Genomic DNA, 24,330 nt, shown 5'->3' on the forward strand with positions numbered 1-24,330 from the left:
CCAACTTAACTCTATGACTAGCACGCGGGTTGGCTTGCTTAGGAGTTAGGGTGCCAGTTTGGTGGAAGCTCCACTGATCGAAACAAAGGAATCCCGGGCGGAAAGAGCAATGAGTGCAAGTGCAGTCAGCTTAAGTCACAGTTGTTCATTCGTGTCCGACTCTGCAGCTCCAAGGACTGTAGCCCACCAGGCTCCTCTATGAAATTCTCCAGGCAGGAATACTGGAGTGGGTTGCTATTTCCTTCTCCAGGGAATCTTCGGGACCAAGGGATTGAACCTGGGTCTCCTGCATTGCAGGCAGATTCTTTACCGACCGAGCCACTTAGTAGAAGGGAAAAGGAAAAAATGAAGGGCTAAGTTGCTGGGATCCTCTTAGAGATGCAGGGATAGCAAGTCACTTGGGAAGAAGTGACATCTGAAAACCACGAAACCACAACCCTGAGAAAATAAGTATTAATCCGGGGGTACAACAGGGATAAGGCCCAAAATCCAAGCGGAAGAGAACAGGCAAATGGAATCTTCACTGCCCATGGATCAAAACGTAATGTTTCAGGTATGTTCTTCTCGGCAAATATTCCTACCATCTGCTTTTGAAATGATGGAGCTGGTTTAAAAGTGATATATGCCAGGCACTTCAAGGACCCCACATTCTGTAGGCAAAAGTGAAGACAGTTAACAGAGCACAATTCTGTCTCACCTGACTGCATGAAAGAGTTTACATTTTTCCTTTAAAGGCGTGGCTGGGACTTCCGTGGTGGTCCAGCGGCTAAGACTGCCGGGGCAGGGTTCCTGGGTTCCACCCCTGGCCAGAGAGAAGTCTGCCAGTAGCGGAACACCAAACTGTCAGGGTATGAATTTGCAAAATTCGACAGCTTTAGTGATATGGCCTTGGTCTTGAAATGCAGTGCACTGTAATTTTATGGTAAAGAAAAGGACATGAGAAAAGAAAGGGCAATATGTTTTTCAAATTTCTTCCCTCTTCTATGACTGAGCAAATGTTCTTTAGAAAAATCTGACGTATTCTCATGCTTAGAAATTTTGCTATAGGGATAGCCACTGCTACTGTTTACATGAGACATTCCTTTTCTGAAATCTAAACTCTGAAGTATTTACTATGCTTAGATAAATCACATATTTTTCCTTGTGAGTACAGCCTGTTCAGGTTTATACATACCACTGGGTAATTCCCCAAGCACTGTTCCCAGCTTATTGCATGATGTTGGATGCATTTGTGGAAACTGATGTGAAAGTTCTTTGCTCTTCAAAATACTTGCTAAGCAGGCCAGTTAAAAGCATGCCTTTGAATCTGAAACTGAATTTGGCTTTGGTCAGTGGAGGCTCCAGGAAAACTGATAAAACAGAAGAGAAACTGGCTTGTTCTTCTAGAATGTGAATGGGGAGACCCAAGCCTGAGGATGGGGAACATGGCATAATGATGGCAGAATCTTAAAAAGAAGAGACATGGATGAAGGCAGCTGAAGAATCCAGAAACCTTTCTGGTTTCTAGCCTTCCTGAGGCTTTCATTCAAGAAATATCCTAATATCTTTCTGTAATCTTCTGCCATGCTCTAAAAAGTCTACAACATCTCAACAGCCTGTAATATTAGGGAAAAGTTATTCAACTGTGAACAGAGCCCAGAAGATGGTACAAAATATTTCTTCACTGTTCTCATCACATTGTTGTTCAATCCTGCTCCGTGACAAGGCCCAGAGCACATCTGCTTCGCGAAAGCATTGGGTGAAGGCTTTCATGAGTGGAGCCCCTGCCAGCTCTCTCAAAGAGCTGCTCCCCTTGGTGAGTCAGGTAAAAGATACCATCACTGATAAGGTCTCTCCGATTCTAATGAGGAGACTGGATCTCAGAGTGGCAGTAGTGGAAGCACTTAATTATCCAAGACAAACCGGGTGCCTCTGCTGTTAGAGGTGCCCTTCCCAGGTGGCTCAGTGGTGAAGCACCTGCCTGCCGACGCAGGAGACGCGGGTTTGATCTCTGGGTCAGGAAGATCTCCTGGAGCAGGAAATGGCAACCCATTCTCGCCTGGAGAATTTCATGGACATAGGAGAGTGGAAGGTTATAGTCCATGGGGATCACAAAGAGTCGGACATGACTGACTGAGCAACTGAGCACACAGCAGCACCGCTTTCCAGAATTAACACAAATTTTAATGTGACAAATCCTTACATAATCCCTGGAGACTCCGCATCTACTGTTTTCTTGCTTTCAGTTTAACTTGTCTGGAGACTCAGCAATAGTCTGAGTGAATCGGAATCACAGAGTTTTAGAAAGCATCTAGTTTGGTCTCTAACCCAGGAGGAGCCATATTTATGAGGTCTCTGGGATAATCCTCTAGCCTCTGCATTAATTACATTTTCTTATTTCTGTATTCCTGATGCTTTCCTGGAGCCTTACTGTCAGAGGAGGGACTGCTTCACCCAGGGTTAGTTAATTCCTAAAGACAGCAAACAACTCACCCCAGGAGTCTGCCTTTCATTTGCAAACCAACCAATCCAGAGCCCCCCCTTTCCCAACTGGCTCTTACATTCATGCCAATCAATATTCCCTTGTCCTGCTCACCCCAGGGCCAGGTACCAGACAGCTGGGTCAGCCCCTGTACCCTAGAGCCTGCTGAAATTCTTCACACCAGCCAATGCCTGATGGCTCAGTGGGTAAAGAATCCACCTGCAATGCACAGGAGATGCAGGTTGGATCCCTGGGTCGGGAAGATTCTCCGGAGAAGGAAATGGAAACCCACTCCAGCACTCTTGCCTGGAGAATCCCATGGCCAGAGGAGCCTGGAGGGCTACAGTCTGTGGGGTCACACCAAGTTGGACATGACTGAGCGACTGAGCACGCACAGCACACAGTCCTGAGTGTGCTTACCCTGCCTTGCCCATGGGAACCACACGGGCTGATGCCCACACCTTCCCATACTCCTCCTGCCTCCTGACCAACTCTGATGCTTACCTGTGGGTGCCTGTGTGGCATGGCGTGCCCTCTCTTCGGAACCGTAACAAACTATCTTTTTTCAATGGCAGTATTCCCCTGCTCACCATACCTGAATAAGGACAAAACTTACATTTTAAAAACACTGGTTAAAACAATTCTAGGGACCAGAAGTTCATTTCTTTACAAGGTAGCAGTTTCAACAGTGAACTAAATAGGCAAGTTCTTTTCCATCTTAAACGGAAATCCCCTTCCCTCTGCTGCTGCTGCTAAGTCGTTTCAGTCGTGTCCGACTCTGTGCGACCCCATGGATGGCAGCCCACCAGGCTCCGCCGTCCACGAGATTTACCTTCTAATAACTCTGCCTGTAGGACAATAGAAAAAAAAATCTACCCATTATTTAAAGAGATGAACCATCAGATATCTGAAACACATCTATGATTGTCTTTGCTGAAATACATGTGTGAGAATCACACATGTGACTGTAGATTTTGGGGGGCTTTATTTCTAGTCTCCTTCAAATGACTAGTATTTCACAAGTCATTTTGGTTTCAATAGCTCAGTGGATTAAATATAGTCTTCCCACATTACCAACATCCTTAATGACCATTCATTCATGGTTGCATGGATTAATTAAGCAGCTGCTCAGCAGTCCGGTGGCCTTCACTGGCTTCTCCCTGTCCTTGATTTCAAGTGCAGCGTCTGCTGGAACTGGTCTACTCCACGTGTGGTTCCCCTCTCATTTATTTCCATGGGCCTGGGGACCCGGTCTATAGTGATGCCAGGCATGGTATCAACTAAAATTTCTGAATCTTTTAAGATGAATTGTCACGAAACACATTATATCCTGTACTTGAGTTGTGATTTTACTGTAGCCTTTTAGATTTTTTCAGTGTGCATGTAAAATCCCGTTCTCTAGTGCACACAGCTTCCTCCAGAGTCACTTTTCTCTTCTCTTAAAATGTTTTCCCCAAATAGAATGTTAATTGTAAAAAAAAAAAATTATCAGATAAATTTGCAGTGACTTAGTTCCCTGTAATCTTATTCCCATTTTGGTGTATAGTATATATTTTTTCCTATGCATAAGTCTCTGGGGTTTTGCTTTTTGGCCCTGCCACACTTGAGGAATGTATTTTTGTTCCCTGACAGGACTGAACCCCAGGCCCCAGCAGTGAAAGAGCGAGGTCCCACCTACCTGACTGTGGATCATATTATACATACAATTGTAATTCATTCATAAATATGATACAAGAAATGATTCATTCATAAGTATGGCTCTACGGGAAAAATTTTCCTAGTAGATCTTGGGTATTGTAGAGCCATACTTATGAATGAATTACAATTAGCAGAGTTCCTTGAGGGCACAGAATATTGCGTTTTTGAGTATTCATGAGACACAACACATAAATGATTCCATCTTCGAATGACTACATTGTAGTGATTCCTATGGACTTACACATTATGCATCTCAGCCAATCCTGGGACAGTTTTTCCTTCAAATTTCTATAGAAATCTTGGATGGTATGTGATTCATTTATATTGCTAATTGTATCTAACAGTGCTGTTTATACTGATTATTTCAATAATTTGGTCCTGGTTTTTTTAAAAGAACAAGTTGAAGGATATTCATATCCTATTGGATGACAATTAATTGATTCTATTTCCATTCATTCATGAGAACAGCCCGTTTAGCTCCAAAGTATTTCTCTATCAGATTGCATAAATATTGCAAATTAATATGTGGTAATTAATTATATTCCACTTATGAGTACTATGCCTCCCTTATGGCTCAGCTGGTAAAGAATCCGCCTGCAATGCAGGAGACCTGGGTTTAATCCCTGGGTTGGGAAGATCCCCTGGAGAAGGGAAAGGCAGCCCACTCCAGTATTCTGGCCTGGAGAATTCCATGGACTGTATAGTCTGCTGCTGAGTCACTTCAGTCATGTCCAACTCTGTGCAACCCCATAGAAGGCAGCCCACCAGGCTCTGCCGTCCACGGGATTCTCCAGGCAAGAACACTGGAGTGGGTTGCCATTGCCTTCTCCAATGCATGAAAGTGAAAAGTGAAAGCGAAGTCCCTCAGTCATGTCCGACTCTTGGCGACCCCATGGACTGCAGCCTACCAGGCTCCTCCATCTGTGGGATTCTCCAGGGGTTGCAGAGTCAGATATGACTGAGCGACTTTCACTTTCGCTATGAGTACTATGTACAGGAAAGTTCCCACAGTTTTGATTAAAAATTTTCTTCTCACAGTATCTAGTGTTTTTACATTATCAAAAGAAATTATTGATTTAATGTAGCTTATCAAGAATAGTCTAAGATTTCACTCAAATTTTCAGCTATGCTTTTGCTGGTCCATACCTAGACTTACATTAAGAAGTAAACATGCAGTTAAAAGAAAAAATAAAGATGTGAGCAACACTACGTTTCTGTTTTTGTTAATGATTTTTAAAAGCCTTAAATTATATTTTGTATCATTCTTAAATGATAATAGCTTGTAATCCAAGTGGAAAATATACTCAAATAATCTTAACCAGTGAGCTGACAGCAGTTAAAAGCCAGTATCTTTTTCTGGATTTTAAGAATGTAAACTTATTATGAGATGTTCATTGTTTCACATATATGCCATTGCAAGTCCCTTGCAATGTTTAAATCACTGAAAGAATAACATGGATAATAAATCACTAATTTTCAATGTGAGTATAAAAAGCTACATCAGTGTGAACAAGTGGATTTCTGTGAAAAACAGAATCAAGACAATGGACAGTTTCTTCAGCCAGAAACAAATGCAGGTTTTTGTGTGTTAAAATACAAGGATGTTTTATGTCCCATCTATGTTTATATTTGGCTATCACTGAATACTTATGCTTAAGTATATACCATACCAATGTCTTCAAGAAAGGCTTTAATTTTCTTCTGGCTGAATGTAGGTTTTTAAATACACTTTATTGTTTGGAACAGTTTAGATTCACAGAAAAATTGAGACAGTAGTACAGAGTTCCCATATGTCCCCTCTTCCAATTTCCCGTTAATAACATCTTACATTTTTATGGTTCATCTATTACAAGTAATAAACATATTGATACATTATTAACTAAAGCCCATGATGTATTTAGATTTCCTTAGTTTTTACCTAATATCCTTTTCTGTTCCTGGTTCACACATTACATTGACTTGTTTCCTTAGGCTCCCTGGGGTGTGTGTCTCTGATTTCCCTTGTTTTTGATGCCCATGACAGTGCAGAGTACTGCTCAAGTATTTTGTAGGATGCCCCTTTATGAATCTGATGTTTTTCTCAAGGTAAGACTGAGGTTATAGGTAATTTTCCTATGAGAAATAGAAAGCTAGAGATTAAAAGCACATCTGCTGCTGCTGCTAAGTCACTTCAGTTGTGTCTGACTCTGTGCGACCCCATAGACGGCAGCCCACCAGGCTCCCCCTTCCCTGGGATTCTCCAGGCAAGAATACTGAAGTGGGTTGCCATTTCCTTCTCCAATGCATGAAAGTGAAAAGTGAAAGTTAAGTCGCTCAGTCGTGTCCGACTCTTGGCGACCCCATGGACTGCAGCCCACCAGGCTCCTCTGTCCATGGGATGGATTTTCATCAAACTGTTGTCATGGACATAACTCATATACCAATTTTAGTACTGTATCTATTCAGTATGATTAGAGGTAGCAAAGATAGTCTTGAGAAAAGAACATGAACATTAACAAAAAAAGGTTAGCTCTTAAAAAAATAATTCGGAGGTAGGTAACATTATAAAGAACGCAAGCAGTAGTTATATTAAATCTTTCTGAAATAACCATGTTCTTTACTAATTAAAATTACAAGGTCAGAAAGGCAAAAATACATAAATAATAAAGTTAGTTCAATTCTGTGTATCTACAGAGTTAAATCTGGGATTTATGTAAACATGTTACTCAAATATATCCATGTTTTAAAACCAATTGTTATATTTTTATCTAACAAATAATAAATAAATATTGTGCAGGACTCTCTTGGCTATGTGTCAACAATAGTCTTAAATCCTTAGAAAATTTATAGTAGGCAATCATTCTCAAAGAATTCTCTCCTGAGCAGTGGTTCTCAATCTTTAGCGTGGATCAGAATCACCTCAAGGGCTTGTTCCTGTAACAGATTCCTGGGTGTGTCCCCAGCAGTTTCTGATTCCATGGGTTTGGGGTGGGGCCTGAGTGTCCACGTCTAACAAGTTGTCAGGTAAGGAAGGCTGATGCTGCTGGTCTAAGGGCCACAGTATGAAAACCACTGAGGGCAGTCAACAAAGATGCTGCATTCATTACGTGTGGATGATGATGAGGCTGTTCTGCATATGTAATTTTAACCAGTTTCAGAATCTTACCAACAAGGTATGACTATCCCTTTTATAAATGGGGAACCTGCATCCAGAGAAACTGAGGAAATTGCCTGAAGAGATAATGGGATCTGGTGGCAAACTACAATTCAGGTCTCCTTTGATTCTTAAGCGGTGTTTTTCTGGTACGACATACTGCTCCATGTTGATAAATGAGAGAAATGCATGCATCCTTGGCCTGGCCTATCTGCAAAGGAGACTGTCCCAAAGATATGGACAGTGACTTGTTCAGCTTTGTAGGGTATTTTTTAAAGGATTCTTCCTGAAAACTAAGCAAAGGCTCAGTCAGGGTCATGGAGAGGATTCACTTATTTCGGAACTTCTGAATAATCAAGGGCAAAGTGAATTTACAGTATAATTAAAACAGGAAGAACATGTATTTAATATAGTACTGAATAGTCCTTAATTACTATTATTTTATTATTCCTTACAGAAAAATGCACATTTAAATTAAAATCCTTAAAAGAATAACCTCATTTCCATTTAGACTGAAGGCATCATACTATTCTAAATGTCTGCTGTGTACACTGTCACCAGTCAACCACCACTTACTCAGGTACTGAAGTAACACAGCATGATGGTCTTCAACAAAATGCTCCAATAATTACTACCACATTTATCTCCTTTCACAAAGAAAATTAAAAACGGCATACAAACAAAACAAGCAATTAACATTTTAAAGTGGTACATTTTACAGTAAATAAATCGCCAAAACTGAAGTTGCCAATAATATAAATTTGTCACTTTGTTATATGCTATATAAAAAAAGATACTGAGACACAAAATAATTGGATTGCGGACTTAAAACAGTTAATGAGGTCTAAACATCAGAATGACCAAAAAACCCACCCAACTCTGTCTCTATCAATACAAATATTTTACATTAAGAAAGACTCCCTTTTAAATATCTATATACATATTCCCATTTAATACTGTTAATTAAACCCACAGTTATATTTATTTAAATAAGAGTTAAATAAACCGCCCCAAATGCTGATTTCATATCACAAAACCCAAGTACTTTAAATCACAACTTCAGGGTGGTATAGTGTATACACTGGTTCCTTAGACAATATTAACAAGCATATTTTTAAGAATATATTTTCATCTATATGTCAGGTAAAGCTTTATTAAATGGTAAACACTTTTAACAGTGCAGAAATACAAGTTTCAAAAACAAACACATTCAGAAGATCTGCTGTTCAAATAATATCTTTTCAAAACCAGGTGGAGGAGTATGATAAAATTCACTGAACTGGCAATCCAAAATTGCACTGTCATCAACTAGAGACAGAAAAAGAAAGAAAATAAATTAGAAGCAAACACCTTAAATTGAATGAGTACATACTTATAAACTGTTTCCATAATGCCATAAAATTAACACGCAAGAAGAAGAAACACATCTGCTATCCAGGTTACAAAACACGATCCTACTGGTTAAAAACAGCCACAGTGAAGAATAAAATCTGTCAAGAACACTGAACAGAAATACATCAAAATATTATTATGATTATTTCTAGATGATGTAAATACAGGTAATTTGAGTTTTTCCTTATTTACCTACCTGTATTTTCTCAATTTTATACATTAAGATAAATTACTTCTTAAAAAATATTTTACTAAAAAAGGATAGATTCACAAAGAGTAGCAAAAACCATACAAAAATTCCTGGGTAACCTTCGTCCAGCTTCCCCCACTGGTAACATCTCACACAAATACAGTACAATGTCCAAACCAGGAAACTAACACTGATACAATACTGTTAATTAGCCTGCAGGGCTTATTCAGCTTCTACATGTTTTTTTGTTTTCCTTTTTTTTAAAGCAGTACTTATCCAAGAGAAATGAATGCATATATCCACACAAAGACTTATACATGAATATTCATAGCAGCTTTATTTGTAATGGCCCAAAACTAGAAACAACCTAAATATCCAACAATAGGTGAAGGGAAAAATCAATTGTGATGTACCCACACAATGAACTATACTACTTGGTAATAAAAATCAATGGATTCTTGGTACATGTTACAACATGGATGAGTCTCAATTACACTGAGTAAAAGAAATCAGATTAAAAAAATACAAATTGTATGATTCTATTTATACAATACTCTAAAAACATAAGATCATCTGTAGCGACAGAAAGCAGATAGTGGCTACAAGGGGGTGGAGTGGGGAGAGGTGAGCAGAATGCATGGCAAGGGGGCAGGAGGAAACTGAGGGGTGACGAATATGTTCATTATCTTGACTATAGTGATGACATGGGTTTCGCTTTATAGCTATTTGTTAAGTTGCGTATATATGTTTAATACACATTACTAAATAGTTTATATTTCATTATCAATGCAGGAAAAAAGTTAAGCACTAGATGTGACATTCATGAAATTACTAGTGATTTTTAACAGAGGTTGTTGCAGTGAAGTAGTGGTAAAGGCAGCCACAGTAGTTGAATATACAATATAAATAGAGACAAAAGCTGTTTTTTAGGAAACGCAGCCATATAGAGAAGGGTAAACCCAGGCCTGGTGAGGGGTACAAGTTTAAGGGAGGGCATTTTGGAATAAGTATGATTTAGAATGTTTACAGGCATTGAAGAACGAGGTTGATGACATGAGATACAGACAAAATAACTGACAATCAAGTCCCAGGACTGGGAAGTTTGAAATCTAGACTTTTTTGAACATGAAGGGCACCACTTCCTCTAAAATGGGATGGGAAGGAGACAAGCTTGGAAGAGAAAACCTTTAGGAGGTGGGGGAGGGAAGCTGGAGTTCACCATGATGGACTGTTTCTCTACAAAGTGGAAGATGGATCTACAGAGAATGAACAGGGAACTCAAGAACGATGAAAGTCTGGAAGGTGCAGAGATGTAAAAAACACAGAGAACTTAGATGAAGCTGGAAGTCCTAACTGTGAACAAACTTTTCTTCACTGTTACTCAGTTTTGTCTCTCCACAGGTTGAATATAAGGACTGACAGTATGGACAACTGGAAAGAATTAGGATTGGGTATAGGATAGAAGGCAAAGGGTAAGGGAATTTGAATTTTATTTTTATTTTTGATCGTATCTGGCTATCAATTTCAATTTATAAAATATATTACTACATAAACTTCACTGCATTAAAAATAATGCCAAATCAAAGAAAATATTTAGAATAAAAATCTTGTTTGCTATCTTCGTTTGTGTAACTCAGTCTAAAATTTTACTGATATATATTTCTCAGACTAAACTATTTCAAATATTAAGCTACATTTCCATTTATTTAAGTAAACAAAAACATTACTTTTAGGATTACCAAACACTGCAAGCAGACTAACTTATATCAAGTTTAAAAATACACCTTTCACGCAAAGATATGCAAAGACAAAGAACGTAGAAGCACTGAAAAGCAGTATTTAGGGAAAAAGAAGATAAATGAAAACTTTAAAGCAGAGGCTTTGGTTGTTATATCAAATTATTAAGTATTTATATTTGCTACTGTATACTTTTCTGCCACTCTGAACAAAGTCTGTTACTTTCCTGGTAAATTACTATAAAAAAGTTAACAATTTTTGTTATGGCTCAAATCCTTAATTATTTAAAGTAATTTAAATGAGAAAATGTTTTGCAATCTACTAATAGCACAGGCAGAAAAATCATACACTTGTTGATTTAAAGTTGATAACATAAAAAATGAAGAAGAGTGATAAAGGCACTGTACTTAAGTACGTTTCCTATAAAGAGAGACACCTTATTTTTTAGGGATACATATAAAATATTTTAGAATAAAATGGTATAATGTCTGGCATTTGCCTCAAAACAATATAAGGAGGGGAGGTGAAGAACAGAGGACTGTAGGGAGGAGATGAAACCTGTCTGGCTATTAGCTGACAATTGTTTGAAGTTAAGTAATGGGTACATGAGGGTTCATTATTCTATTCTGGCTACTCCTACATGTTTGGAATTTTCTGTAATAAAATAAAAGTAACTGAGGAGTACAGAGTCATCTCTAAGTAACCCAGTTCTTGGAGGTATACTTGCACAGAAACTATACTTACACATACCTGGCTATCAAAAGCAAAACAATCAATATGAAATCATTCTAAGTCATAATCTTTCTCAGAAGAGTTTTAACATTTAGGTGATTTTGTAAAGGTAACCAGTGTTCAATCTACATGGAATTCCCATCTCTACTTTCAAAATATTCTTTACAATTACATTTTCTGTTTGTCTAACCCTTTCTAACAACTGGCAGGAATGCCTTTTTGAAAATTCCGTGAAGTTTTTGAAACTGTCTGGAATCTAAGACTATATGATCTAAAAGGGAATATGGCTATTGCATATTTAAGAATAATCATTGTATTTAGCAAGTTTATTTTTTTAATACAAAGGAAATAAAAACTTTCCTTAGTCCCGCAAAGAGGGATTGTGATGACCTACTGAGTTTACTCCATATACAAAGGTCCTTATTAATTTGTCCAGCCTTCTGAATGATAGTTACAAAGTTAAATGCCAAGCAAAAGTTAACATACATTTAATAATGTTTAGAAATATTTTCGCTTACCATAAACAACTGGATACACTGTCCCTCGTATACCTGATGCTGGACAATGCATGTTTTTTCCATTCAAATATACATTTAATTCTACATGGTCGTATGTAATACCCTAGGAAGCAAAGTAAATATTAAAAAGAGGGAAAATATATATGTTCCATAAAAACCTGAACAGTCACAAAGCACTAACTGGGGAGCATGGAAACAAAAAACTAAGCAAAAGATCACAACAGATTTTTTTTTCCATAACAGATTTTATTAAGGGTTTACAATTTGGTAGAAATCTATTTGAATTGAGCTTAAAAAAAAAAAAAAAAAGTAGTGGTGATTATGTGGGGGGAGGGGAAAAGTAAAATCCCATGAGTCCACATTCGAGGGGTCAAACTAAATCCTAGTATTTTATTCAGATAATCTGGGTTTTATATTTTGAATATTAAGGTGATATAAGTACTACATACTATAAACAGAGAGACCTTTTAAACTCATATAGAAAACACTGTAGAATTTGATAACAAAGGGGGAAAACAGTGAAGTTTTCACCGTTAGGGATTATTACCTATTATTGTTTTCAGCTGTGGTGAACTGTCTTTATACAATTTATTTTCAAAAAGAAATAATATATTTCTCTATCTTTTTACCTTGGTTTCAAATATGTGAAATGTATTACTAAGGTAAGGTGGGTATTTACAACTGCATATAACTGATAATTAGTATCAAGTGGAAAACAGAAAAACAACAGCTCAAAAGGCTTTAAAAAGACAGCAAAATAATATATTACTTTGTATATTATTAATGGTACGAAATTACAATTATCATTATTGACATTCTGGAAAACAACCTGTATTATGTCCCAAACACTAGACACTTCATATTTACTTATTTAATCCTAGGTATTTTTATTATCTCCACTTTACAGATGAGGCAGCTAAAGCACAGGAGAGGTTAAATAACTTATTTAAGGTTGCACAGTTAGGAAGTGGCAGAGCTGGAATTTAAACTGACGCAGTATGGCTCTGGAAAAGTTATTCTTAATTGCCACGCAATTCAAAGCTTGTAAAGACTTTTACACTTTTAAAACTCTCTTTAAAACTCTGTACAGTTATTTACTAGCTGAAGACGGAGAGCTTTCCTTTCAAGAATGACAGCAGAGACCTTTCAATAGAGAAATCATCATAGATCAAGAAGCAACCACTTGAAGGATTTCTGACTGTGGATAAATTATATGAATCTAAAAGCTTTTATAGACAGAAAAAGACCTTGCAGACGATCTAGTCTTAAATCCTTCACTTTCCAGTTAAGACAGCAAAGGCCCAGATAAGTCAACATGTTAAGTGCTATAAAAGATTCTCCTCAAATCTTAGCAAAGCCAGGGTTAGACTAAACACTGAGAAAGATAAACAAAACTGCTTTTGCTTTATTTCAGTTTATATATTTAAATATAAATATGTAAATAATACTTTAAATACTAAATACTTTAAATACCTTAAATAATACTTTAATGCTTTAAATAATAAAGTGATCGCCAGGATTCGCTTTTTAGTGAAGAAACCTGTTTCATTAAAAAAACATGATTACATAAAAAGCAGCATGTAACCCTCTTTACAGGAAATCCAGCAGTTCAGACTAACAGGTATGATCTGGGCACCTTCCCCACCTGGTGGCAGCATAACCTACTGCAAGTTCTCAACCCCACCCTCCAGCATCAATACCCCACGAGTGAGTGAGTAAACCCCAAATGGACTATACAGTCCATGGAATTCTCCAGGCCAGAATACTGGAGTGGGTAGCCTTTCCCTTCTCCAGGGGACAATACCCACTACCCAGTATCAAAAATCCCCTGGAGAAGGAGATTGCAACAAGCTCCAGTAGTCTTGGCTGGAAAATCCCATGGACAGAGGAGCCTGGCAGACTACAGTCCACGGGGTCGCAAAGAGTCAGACACGACTGAGTGACTAGACAACAAAAATACCAAGGAAAGACATGAGGAAGGATGTCAGAAACCACACCGCGGGATCTTAGTTCTCTGACCAGGGCTGAACCGGTGGCCTCTGCAGTGGAAGCATAGAGTTCTAACCACTGGACTGCCAGGGAATTCCCTTAATCTGCCCTTTGTTCTAGATAGTAGGTTTGATTCTCTCATAATTTATGATACCAAAAACTCGATGTGTTCTAAGGATTTATCAATAATTATTTGCAGGTTTGGTGAACAGACTCTGAAATTAGACTGTAATCCTGGGGTCACTCTGAATAAGCTATTACTTAACTTCTGGTCTGTAAAATGATAATAATAGTACCACCTATTTCACCTTCTCTGAAATTAAACTGAAAATTATAATTTTAAAATGTAATCTGTACTTTTCAAAACCATATACAAAAGGTAAAAATAAGCATGAGCTGTCTCAGGTGTACCTCCTTGGTGCTGCAGTAGGCCCTGCTGATCCTATATGCTTATTACAGAAACATAATCATTTGGTTGGATATTGAAAGCTTGGGTTTCTTGATTTCTCCTCAGAGAATGGTATATGACCGAAATTCGACACATATGGAATGTTTTGACTGTCTTATAATTCATTCCAGCTTTCCTATGCTGTTGTCAGCAATTCGGTGAAATCTGTTTGCAAGCGTCTGAACTAGGAAGATACAGCCATTAGCGTGGGATGGTGCTTTACTTCTCAGGATTCTGCTTGTCTCTCATCTTTTTGAGCCCTCCTTTTATCAGAATGGGCATAAAAACTCAAAGTCTAATTTAACAATGCTGACAGACTAAAAATGACATCCTTAAATCTGTCGATATGAGGAATGAGATAGGAAGGAAAGAATAACACACAGTACAAGTCAGTACATCAACAAAGAAAAACTTTTGTTACTGATTATCCTTGCTTCTTTTTTTGGTTTCACCATGGGATCTTAGCTCCCTGACCAAGGATGGAACCCGGGCCCTCTGCAGTGGAAGCACGGAGTCCTAACCACTGGAGAGTTACCCGGATTATCCTTTATGTTTGAATTTCATTTTTTAGTATAAGCAGGCTGACAGCATCAACTTGACTTCAAGATTCTCTTTCATGAAATAACCCCTTGAATAGGGTGTTCCACATTACGGGCATCTGGCAACGATCTATAAACACAGAACTAACTATTTAAAAGGAATAACAAGGAAAAGCAGATTTTAAAAATGGTTTATGTCTTTGGTTTCCTTGTTTTCTTTAGTTAATTTGGGGGAAAAAACCCACTTTCTGTAATTTACCTATTTAAAAACTGTTCATAATTTTTTTTTTTTAAACTGAAGAGAAGAAAGATCAGACCATAGTCAAAAGCTTTCATTTCCTCATTATTTTTCACCTTCTTCCAAATAGTGTATACTTCTTTAATTCAGTAACCTGGATTTACCTTGTCTGTTATCTAATTATTAGAAACTCTCATTCTTTAGATTCCTTTCAATTTGCTACAAGAGCAAGGAACCCAAGGCTCTGGGTATAAGGACACTCTTGCTAAAAGAGACCCAAGAACTCTATTCTCAACAGCTAATGGCCTGAATTCAATGTATAAGGTTCCTGGAAAACACTGTGAGAAGTATCTAAAAAAGACAGAAAGGGAGCTCTGGATTACATTTTCAATAGGATGGCTCTGACAAAGACTTGAATATATCTAGTTGAGAATAAAAACCAAAAAGCCTTCATAATATGTAACTCCTTCTATCCCCTGCTTCCAGAAAAAAAACTTTTCCAGAATCAAGCCTTAGGATTTTGAGCCAGTTCTTGAAAGAGTTCTCAAAGTGAAGGAAGTTTAAGCAGGTTAAGTTTAACAAGGACCAACACTCCTGATAAAAATGCTGTAATTCTTTAACAGAAATCCGTAACAAATTAAGTAATAAATGTCTTCTCTAAGAGATCTCCAGCTGCAAAAATACCTAATCTTTTCTAACGTAAGGGTCAGCGTTCTTTTAAAATTGTGGGCCAAGGTTTCTTTTACGTGAGAGTGGCGGGAGATGTTGACTGGCAGCCAACCAGTCATAAACTCTCCTAAATGGAAATAAGCGTTCGTGGTGATTTTCCTGGCCAGTGCAGCTCTAGAAAGAAGGCAGTTATGTAAGACAGCAGCATCGACATCAAGGGCTCTCTTTGGAAAATGAACTACCTCATTAGATCCAATCCCGGTGCTCTGGAATTTGGACCACAAACTCCCAGGCAAAACTAGAAATACTAAAAGCAGCTCAAGTTGAATAACTCACAGTGGAAAACAAGTCCACAAGGAAACTCACCACCACGTCTCCCTCCTGAGGAAGGCTATTTGCTGGCAGCCTGTTTTTCTCCTCGTTGTTGTGGTATAGGGCTCCATCATTTCTCATCACCAGACTGTGTACATCTCGGCCAAGGGGGATCTGATTCAAGTTAACTTTCTGAGTTGCAACGCCAATACCCCAGATTCCTAAAAAATATAATAATTTAAATGCTCCCCAAATCTGAAGAATACAAATAAGAAAGTTGTTTTAAAAGAGAGTGTAAATTGTTTATAAAGAAAGTGGCATATTATCCCTAAATTATTTTTTGTTAATCTTAAAAAAAAATTTTTTTTAAGTAGTTTGCAAATGATGTACTACATCTCTACTACATCTCTGCAGATGTAGTACAGCCTGGAAGATAAAAGTGGGCCCTGGAGCTGTACTGCCTGGTTTAAATCCTGCCTGTGCTATGTCATCTTGGGCAAGTTACGTAACCTCTGTGTTTACTCACCTGTGAACTATGGAGTCTAACCGAACCCGCCTCTTAAAGTTATCAGAAGATACAGTAAGATCATCCAAGTAAAATAACTGGAACGCTATATTTTTTTTTTAATGGATAAGTAAAGCACAGAGGAAGTATTTTTAAAAGATGCTAGCTATTGTCATTACTATTATTATTATTCCCCCCAAATATTACTAAAAAGCCACATATTGAATTTAAATAGCCTGGGGTTCTATTTCAAGCACCACCTCTGAGAAGCAGAAAATTACTTCTTTAGTTTTTGCATCTGTAATACGTGACCAATGATGTATGACCTGATCAATACTATGGAGAGGAGTAAATTAATGATAAAATGTAAAATCATTTTCTTATCCAATACCTTAAGTCCATGAGTTTAAAACCGTCTGGTCTAAGCTGACTTTTAAAGAGACCAGCTCTCTTGTTTATCAGTCTAACAGAATATGTAGAGCTCCTGATTATATCTCAAACTGTTTCCTTCTCAGTTTTTATCAAAATCAGGGGAAATTCTAAAGAATGCTTGAAGACCATACTGTCAATCAATTTTCCTGGATTGAGTGAGGCCATCAGAAAGCTGCATGTCTGGACTTCACTGTCTTGGCCTCCTAAATAATTTGATAATTTATCCTCCAAAGTGAGACAAGAGTGCCAGTAGGGGATGATACTAATTTCATGTGACAACAGCTCTAGGCAGGGTTACAGCGTCCTCTTCCTCCTGAAGAACTGTGCACGGTGACACCCGTTGGCACACTGCCTGAAGCTTTCATCGAGGGATCAATGCCTCAAACTCCAACAATACACTTATTCTAGAAATATCTTTGAGGATAGCATCCTTTACAGAAAACCCACAAAGAAATCTGTATTACATTTAAGGCTCAAGGAAATATTCACTTCTCTTGAGAAAAGGTATGTTATACTTGAGAAAATTACGGTAACCAGAGACATTTTGCAGCCAGTGAGTTAACTTACAAAAGAATGGAATGAAGGACAGATTTATATTTATTTTACACACTTAAGAAAAATTAGTATTTAAAACAATTTAAAAAACAAGTCCCAGAGGGATACTTTATGTCTGTGTAAGAGCAGAATTAATTTACTCCACTCTAGTTTCCCTGTTCTGTACCTATATTACTCATGCCATATTTTACTACAAGTTTCTTTTAATAAAGGCTTAAAAAAATTTCCCCATATTCAAAACTGCCACAAGTTAACTAATAATAACTATTATAATACTCATGCAGAACTGCCATACAAGTCAAGAAACTTCATAATTAAGAAGTTTTTATTTTAATTGAAGCATAGTTGATTTACAGTATTGTGTTAGTTTCAGGTGTACATATTCAAAAAATTTTAAAGAGACTTTAGACTTCTACCAAGATTCTAAATCTGCCAATCGCTTTAGAAGACACTGAATCAGGGAATCTTGACAAGAGTTAAGGGAAAAACTCAGGATCATAAGATTAATTTTATCCTAAGATAAAACAGCAAGAGTCTACACCTTACACGCTTGACCAAATGAAATGGTTCATCTAGCTCCTGCTAATCATTAACCATATTAATAACAACGCTTGTGTGTTAAACGGAACCAGTACATACCGCTGTTAAAACACTTTCATACATACAGCTCCTATGAAGCAGGAAGGGTGGCTCCTGTAATCCATTTTATAGATGAGAAAACTGAACTTAATATAACTAAATTAACTAATGAAACCAGGATGTCACAAGAAGATGTGAAAAAGGTCTTTAAGAATTTAGTGGTTTTTTTTTAAATTACCTCATTAATCTTTTCCATATATTGAAGATTCCTCCTCACATTCAGACTACTAACAGTCAAGTACCATTATACCAACCTGTGGATTGGATTTTGAATTCGAAGTAGCTTTTGTTTTGATGTAAAGGTGCACTGGCTAAACAACCTCCCGTTCCACATATTCGTCTTCCATTTTTTACAATAACAACATCAGTTCCTAAACAAAAAATACAGACACTGTGTAAAGTTTTGTATTCTCTTACCCAACAATCAAGGTTAAGCTTCAAAAAATATTTATTGATTTACTGTTTACTTATTTGGCTGTGTTGAGTCTTGGCTGTGGCACAACAGATCTTCATTGAGTTATGTGGGATGTTTCACTGCAGCCCACAGACTCTCTAGCTGCAGGCCACGGGCTTAGTTGCTCCACAGCATGTGGGATCTTAGTTCCCTGACCAGGGATGGAACCTGTGTCCCCTGCATTGTAGGGTGGGCTCCTAACCCCTGGACTGCTAAGGAAGTCCCCCAAGGTTAATTTCTATTTCACTTTTAACTCTTAGTCTCCAAAAAATAGGATAACTATATATACTTCGAAACATGAAATAATGATAAAATATTTAAAATATTTAATTCACTTTTTTCTGGGAGGACATTTATATTTAATATTAATTTATGGCTAGAAATTTTGTTTAATTAGACAGCTTCAAATAAACAATAATTTTGAATTATACTGAATTTTTTTTTATATACATACTGAATATTTTAAACACTTTTAAGGTAGAAGTAGATTTGTTTTTGTTTTTGGCTGTGCTGTGCGGCTTGTGGGATCTCAGTTCCCTGAACCCTGGGTCCACTTCAGTGAAAGCCCACAATCCTAACCACTAGGCCACCAGGGAACTCCCTGAAGTAGACTTTCTTCCATTTTAGCCAGTGAATCAATTTGATGACTTCATAAATCTCTTGATTTAAATAAAAACAGAAACACTTAAAAGGAGCTGGGAAATTAGTACAATTTTCAGTTCAATCCAAACAAAACAACTTGGTAAAAGCTGAATGAATGTATGTACAAGGTCTTATGCAAGTGCACTGGTCAAGTAAGAATGAAGAGTAATGAGCCATGGAAAGAAACATACATCTATGTTCTTGAAATAGCTGACATGGAAAAATGCCAATTTTAGGATCTTAAAAATATCTGTAAGATTGCTGCTGTTAATCACATTGAAAAGATGTAAACAAGATTTCAACGTCATTAAATGCATTTTATTCTCATGGAAAATCTTAGCTTAGTTCAAATAACATTTGATAGATGAGAGTGAGAAAAACAATCTCTTGATCATGTGACTCCAATACCAATTCTTTTCCAAACACTGATTTAGGAAACCGTATCAGAGAACATGAAGAAATTTAACAAAATGCTTGTCTGTAAGAAATATCCCGTAACTATCCCGTGACAGACTCCCAAGATCTGTAATCAGTAAAACTTTCCTGCTAATAAGTTTACAAATCAAGAAGATCTGGCTAGGGGAACTGTAGGGAATTCCTCTTTCCAGAGGGGGTAAAATAAAATTAGAAAATAGTAACAAATGTACTAACAGAGAGGCAGGTCTCTCAACTCACTGTTGAATTGATACTTGAACAAAAAATTATTTGGGACAAATACACATGAGAAATACGAAATTTTCAAGACTTTACCACAATTCTAAACGGGCTGATTAAAGACACTCTTATAGTAGGTAAAACTAAGATCCTTTGTATTGCACTATGTGCCTGCTCAGTCCCAGGGACTGTAGCCCATCAGATTCCTCTGTCCATATAATTTTCTAGACAAGAATAATGGAATGGGTGGCTACTTCCACCTCCAGGGGATCTTCCCAACCCAGGGACTGAACCTGCTTGTCCTGGGTTTCCTGCATTGTAATTGGATTCTTTACCCACTGAGCCATCAGGGAAGCCCAAAGATCCTATTATATGATTATTAAAAATTCATTAGCATCCTTTTTTTTTTCTAATTACAAAATGCTAAACTGCAAATTCTGGGAAAGTGTCTTTATACATAATTTACTTCTAGCTGCCTCACAGATCTCCAGCAGTTGCTGGTGAGCAACCAGGGCCCAGCTCCTCCTTAATAGCAAAGACCATGGAGTGCTTGGCATCCAGCAGACGCTCGACAAATAACTGATACAGAAATGAATGAATATGCTCTGCTAAGTACTTGTCGTGGACATGCAGCATCTGTTTTCTCTTTCCCAACGAACTTCTCTCTGGAGATCAAAACAGTTCCAAGGAAGCTGACTCAATCTCTGGCTTCAGGGGTACAGCTTTGACCTGGGTTAAGTCAATCAGTGCATTCCACATTTCTTGGCCACAGTGACTGAGTGAAAAACTGTTATGTGACCTAAGCCACTACCATCAGAGATAGTCTCAAGACTTTTCCAGAGAGAATGAAGGGATAAAGATTCTCTTGCTCTTGCTGGATTCAAATGAGGAAGCCTATAGTACAGGGAGAGGCTGCAAGTTGTCATGGATGCCAGCCTTCAGGAATAAGCAACAGCTGATGGGGGAAAGAGATAAAAGGAGCCCAGTCCTTGGCAGCACGGAGTCTTTTCTGAAGCTAGTGCTGCGTTTTACTTTTTAAATTTACACAAATCGATGAATTTCCTTCATTTTTCAACAATTTTTGAGTTGTAGGTTTTACTGCTTGTAACTGAAAGCACTCTAAGTGAAAAAACATTTCAAGAATTATGAAAATACACGGTATTTTTTTAAACCCAGCAATACTCTATGGTTCTTACATGTTAACTCTGATTTGAACCCAAACAACCAAATCTGAATATGCTATTATGTTCTTACTTCAATAACACTTCTTATCTCCAAGGGATTCTGCTAGGTACTGAGATGTTTTATACATAAAGAGGGGTATATTCAGAGAACATTCTACAGTGCTTGTGAATCATTAGGGAATTATTTCAAGCCTGCTCTATTTCTTTTTTAAGTACAAAGATATCCTATATTTGGATCTGTGTGATTTGTACAGTTTTATTATCAAGATTGTTTAGATAGTCAAGGCAAATTTGAGTACAGTCAGAAAATATATAAACATAGCCAAAGAGTATTTTTTAAAAAGCATTAGACATTTCTAAATGAATAACATCCCTTTCAAGGAACCTACTTTGGAAGACATTCATTTCTAAAAAGTATTAGTCACTCAGTCGTGTCCAACTCTTTCTAACCCCACAGACTGTAGCCCACAGTGCTCCTCTGTCCTTCGGATTCTCGGGGCAAGAATATTGGAGTGGGCTGCCATTCCCTTCTCCAGGGGATCTTCCTGACCCAGGGATCAAACACGGGTCTCCCACACTGCAGGCAGATTCTTTATCACCCAAGCCACCAGGGAAGTTCTATATTTCTAAAAAACCAAATCACAATTAAATATGGAGGTTGTGGTACAAAAGAAGATATTTATAAAACTACACCACAGAAAATCCCAAGAGGAATTCCAAATCACTTTAGGTGATGTAGCATTACCAATATAAGTGACAACTTTGAAAGAGACAACACTTATTCGCATATGAAATGCAGAGACTTAAAAAAAAAAAGGCAATCATATTAAACTTTCACATATCCAAATACATGCATATTCACTCAGTGGGCTTCCCATATTTCAACTTAAGATTAATTCATGCTTGAAACCTATTCCTAACTTGGTAAGCTTCTCCTCTTATATTATTTGTTTTCTAAAATCAGGCTTTTTCTGTGATTGAGGAATTGGAAGTTTTTGGAAGACAGGTTAAGAAAAAGTTTCCACGCAGGAAGAAAATCAGGGGATGACGTTACTCTACTGAAAGATGCGGGGCAGCTTTGGAAAAAGGAGAACATAGTGGAACGAGTACCAGTGACCAGCTCTCCGTGCAGAGGAGACCAGAGAAAACAAATACTTTAAAGAGCAGATTGTAGTAATTCAGGAGTTTGGCAGTAGAGACAGAAAGAACTAAAACTGATCACAACCTCCAGAAACTGTGTGTGGTTTTCCTTTACTGTGTTCCTAGCATATAAAACAATGCCTGCCATCTGACAGTCACTCAACAAATATCAGTTGAGTCAATGAATACATGAAATGGAAACATTTCCTGAGGGAAATCACAAAATTTGAACCTCTGTCTATAAGTGATGATGAATAAGAAATAATTCAAGGAGATATACGTACACCTACATACATATTGGACTTCCCTGGTGGCTCAGATGGTAAAGTGTCTGTCTACAATGTGAGAGACCTGGGTTCTAACCCTGGGTTGGGAAGATTCCCTAGAGAAGGAAATGGCAACCCACTCCAGTACTTCTTGCCTTGAAAATCCCATGGACGGAGGAACTTGGTGCAGGCTACTATCCATGGGGTTGCAAAGAGTTGGGCACGACTGAGCGACTTCACTACATACATATTTATGCATTGGGGTTCTATATTACACTGGGGAGATGGAAGAACGAAAAGTAAAAACCCGCATACAAAGTGGTAAACAATTATCACATTTGTTATTTAGTACATGCTATAGAAATGTGAAAAAAGAAAAATATAATGAGCAGAGTGTTTTCAGAGTATAAAGAATCTGGGCAGGAGAGGGGTTTGCTACAAATATTTAAGAATTCCCTTTGTTACTTCAATGCACTGTCCTTTAGTTAAAGAGAGATATGGGAAAAACTAAAAATGCAGATGTATATTTAAAAGAGAATAATTCGGCAAAAAGACAGCACTCTGAAATAATTACAGTGGGAAATGTCATCTCCTAGAACCACACTCCAGAAGCATGAAACTACATGGGACAAGTCTAAGAAAGAAATAATAAGGTGGCGAGAGGCTATAGAGGGGAACAGGAGAATGTTATAGGAGAAGCTATAGACTTATTTGAAATTGAAAGGAAAAACCACAGATGGGAAGAAGCAACACGCTATTTCTGCAATAGCCTGACCTGCTAGGAAGAAGCCAGCCAGGTGAAATTACACCACCTCCAAGCATGACTCAGGAGGAGCCGCACAAGGGGAGGTTTTTGTTGAAATGACATGTCCTGAGCTAGGCTGTGACTTTAGGCTTTTGCAACTTGCCTTGTCTTGACTTTAGGAGGTGAGAGCAAACAACCGATAATTGACGGGCTAATAGAAAGCTGTCAAGGGCAGAGGAAGGAGCTGTCCTTGAGGACAGCTAAGTGTTCTCAACATGTGCGTATTTGACTGAAGCTCGACGGCGGGACAGGAGGAGAACCGAGTCGCCTCCGCGCCCCTCGCCGGGGACGTCTGACGAGTCTCGGGAAGTGGCGGCCCAGAGGAGATTCCTGTGGGAACGGGAAGGTCCACACGCCCGTATCTCCCCGAGACAGGAGCCGACCGGGCTGCTTGAACACAGAACCAGGCCACGGTGCGGTCGGCCGGAGTCCGGAGGAGATCCGCGACGCCGACCCGGGTCTTCGGCAGCGTCGCAGGGCGAGGGGCAGGGGACGACGCCCGGAGCCCGGCGGGGCCCGGCCGCGTGCTGGGCTCCTCGAGACGCCCCCGGCTGCCCCGTGACCCGCCGCGCCCGACCCAGGGTGGGCCGTTGGGTCTGGGGAAGGGAGGGCCCTTACCCATGTGCTGCGTGTCCAGCTGCACGGCCGGCATCTCCTTCAGAGGGATGTGGCCCGTCCCGCCATCTCTGCAGCACCGCAGGCAGCAGAACACCGAGGCGGCCATATCTCGGGGACCTCCGGTGCCGCCGCCGCCGCCTGCAGCTGCTGGGCTGAGGCGACACCGCCCCCGACCCCTCCGCTCCGCCTCCCGCCCGCGCCCGAGCGCCTGAGTAGGTGCGGCGCGGGTGGGGGAGGTCTGTGCGCAGCGCGGAGGCGGGTACCGCGACGCCCCAGGCCGGGAGAGCGCAGCGCAGGATGAGGCGAAGCCTCCCTGGGCGGAAGACACGGAAGACCAGCCGGGCGTGGCGGAGCTGGGGAGGGCGGGGCTATGGCGGGGA

At 38.9% G+C, this 24,330-nt stretch overlaps 1 protein-coding gene across 1 annotated transcript; it reads right to left on the minus strand.

Moving 5' to 3' along the window:
* Positions 1-5,832: 5,832 nt before the first annotated feature.
* On the minus strand, positions 5,833-24,308 carry SPRYD7 (SPRY domain containing 7). Its single transcript, XM_040266989.1, has 5 exons — positions 23,951-24,308; positions 18,442-18,558; positions 16,111-16,277; positions 11,862-11,964; positions 5,833-8,600 (listed from the first exon to the last, which is right to left on the minus strand). The coding sequence occupies exons 1-5, from the start codon at positions 24,054-24,056 to the stop codon at positions 8,503-8,505; spliced, it is 591 nt and encodes a 196-aa protein (XP_040122923.1). The 5' UTR covers positions 24,057-24,308; the 3' UTR covers positions 5,833-8,502.
* Between the last annotated feature and the right edge of the window lie 22 nt (positions 24,309-24,330).

The sequence above is a fragment of the Oryx dammah genome, unplaced genomic scaffold (genome assembly GCF_014754425.2).
Source record: "Oryx dammah isolate SB20612 unplaced genomic scaffold, SCBI_Odam_1.1 HiC_scaffold_24, whole genome shotgun sequence".
Taxonomy (NCBI): Eukaryota; Metazoa; Chordata; class Mammalia; order Artiodactyla; family Bovidae; genus Oryx; species Oryx dammah.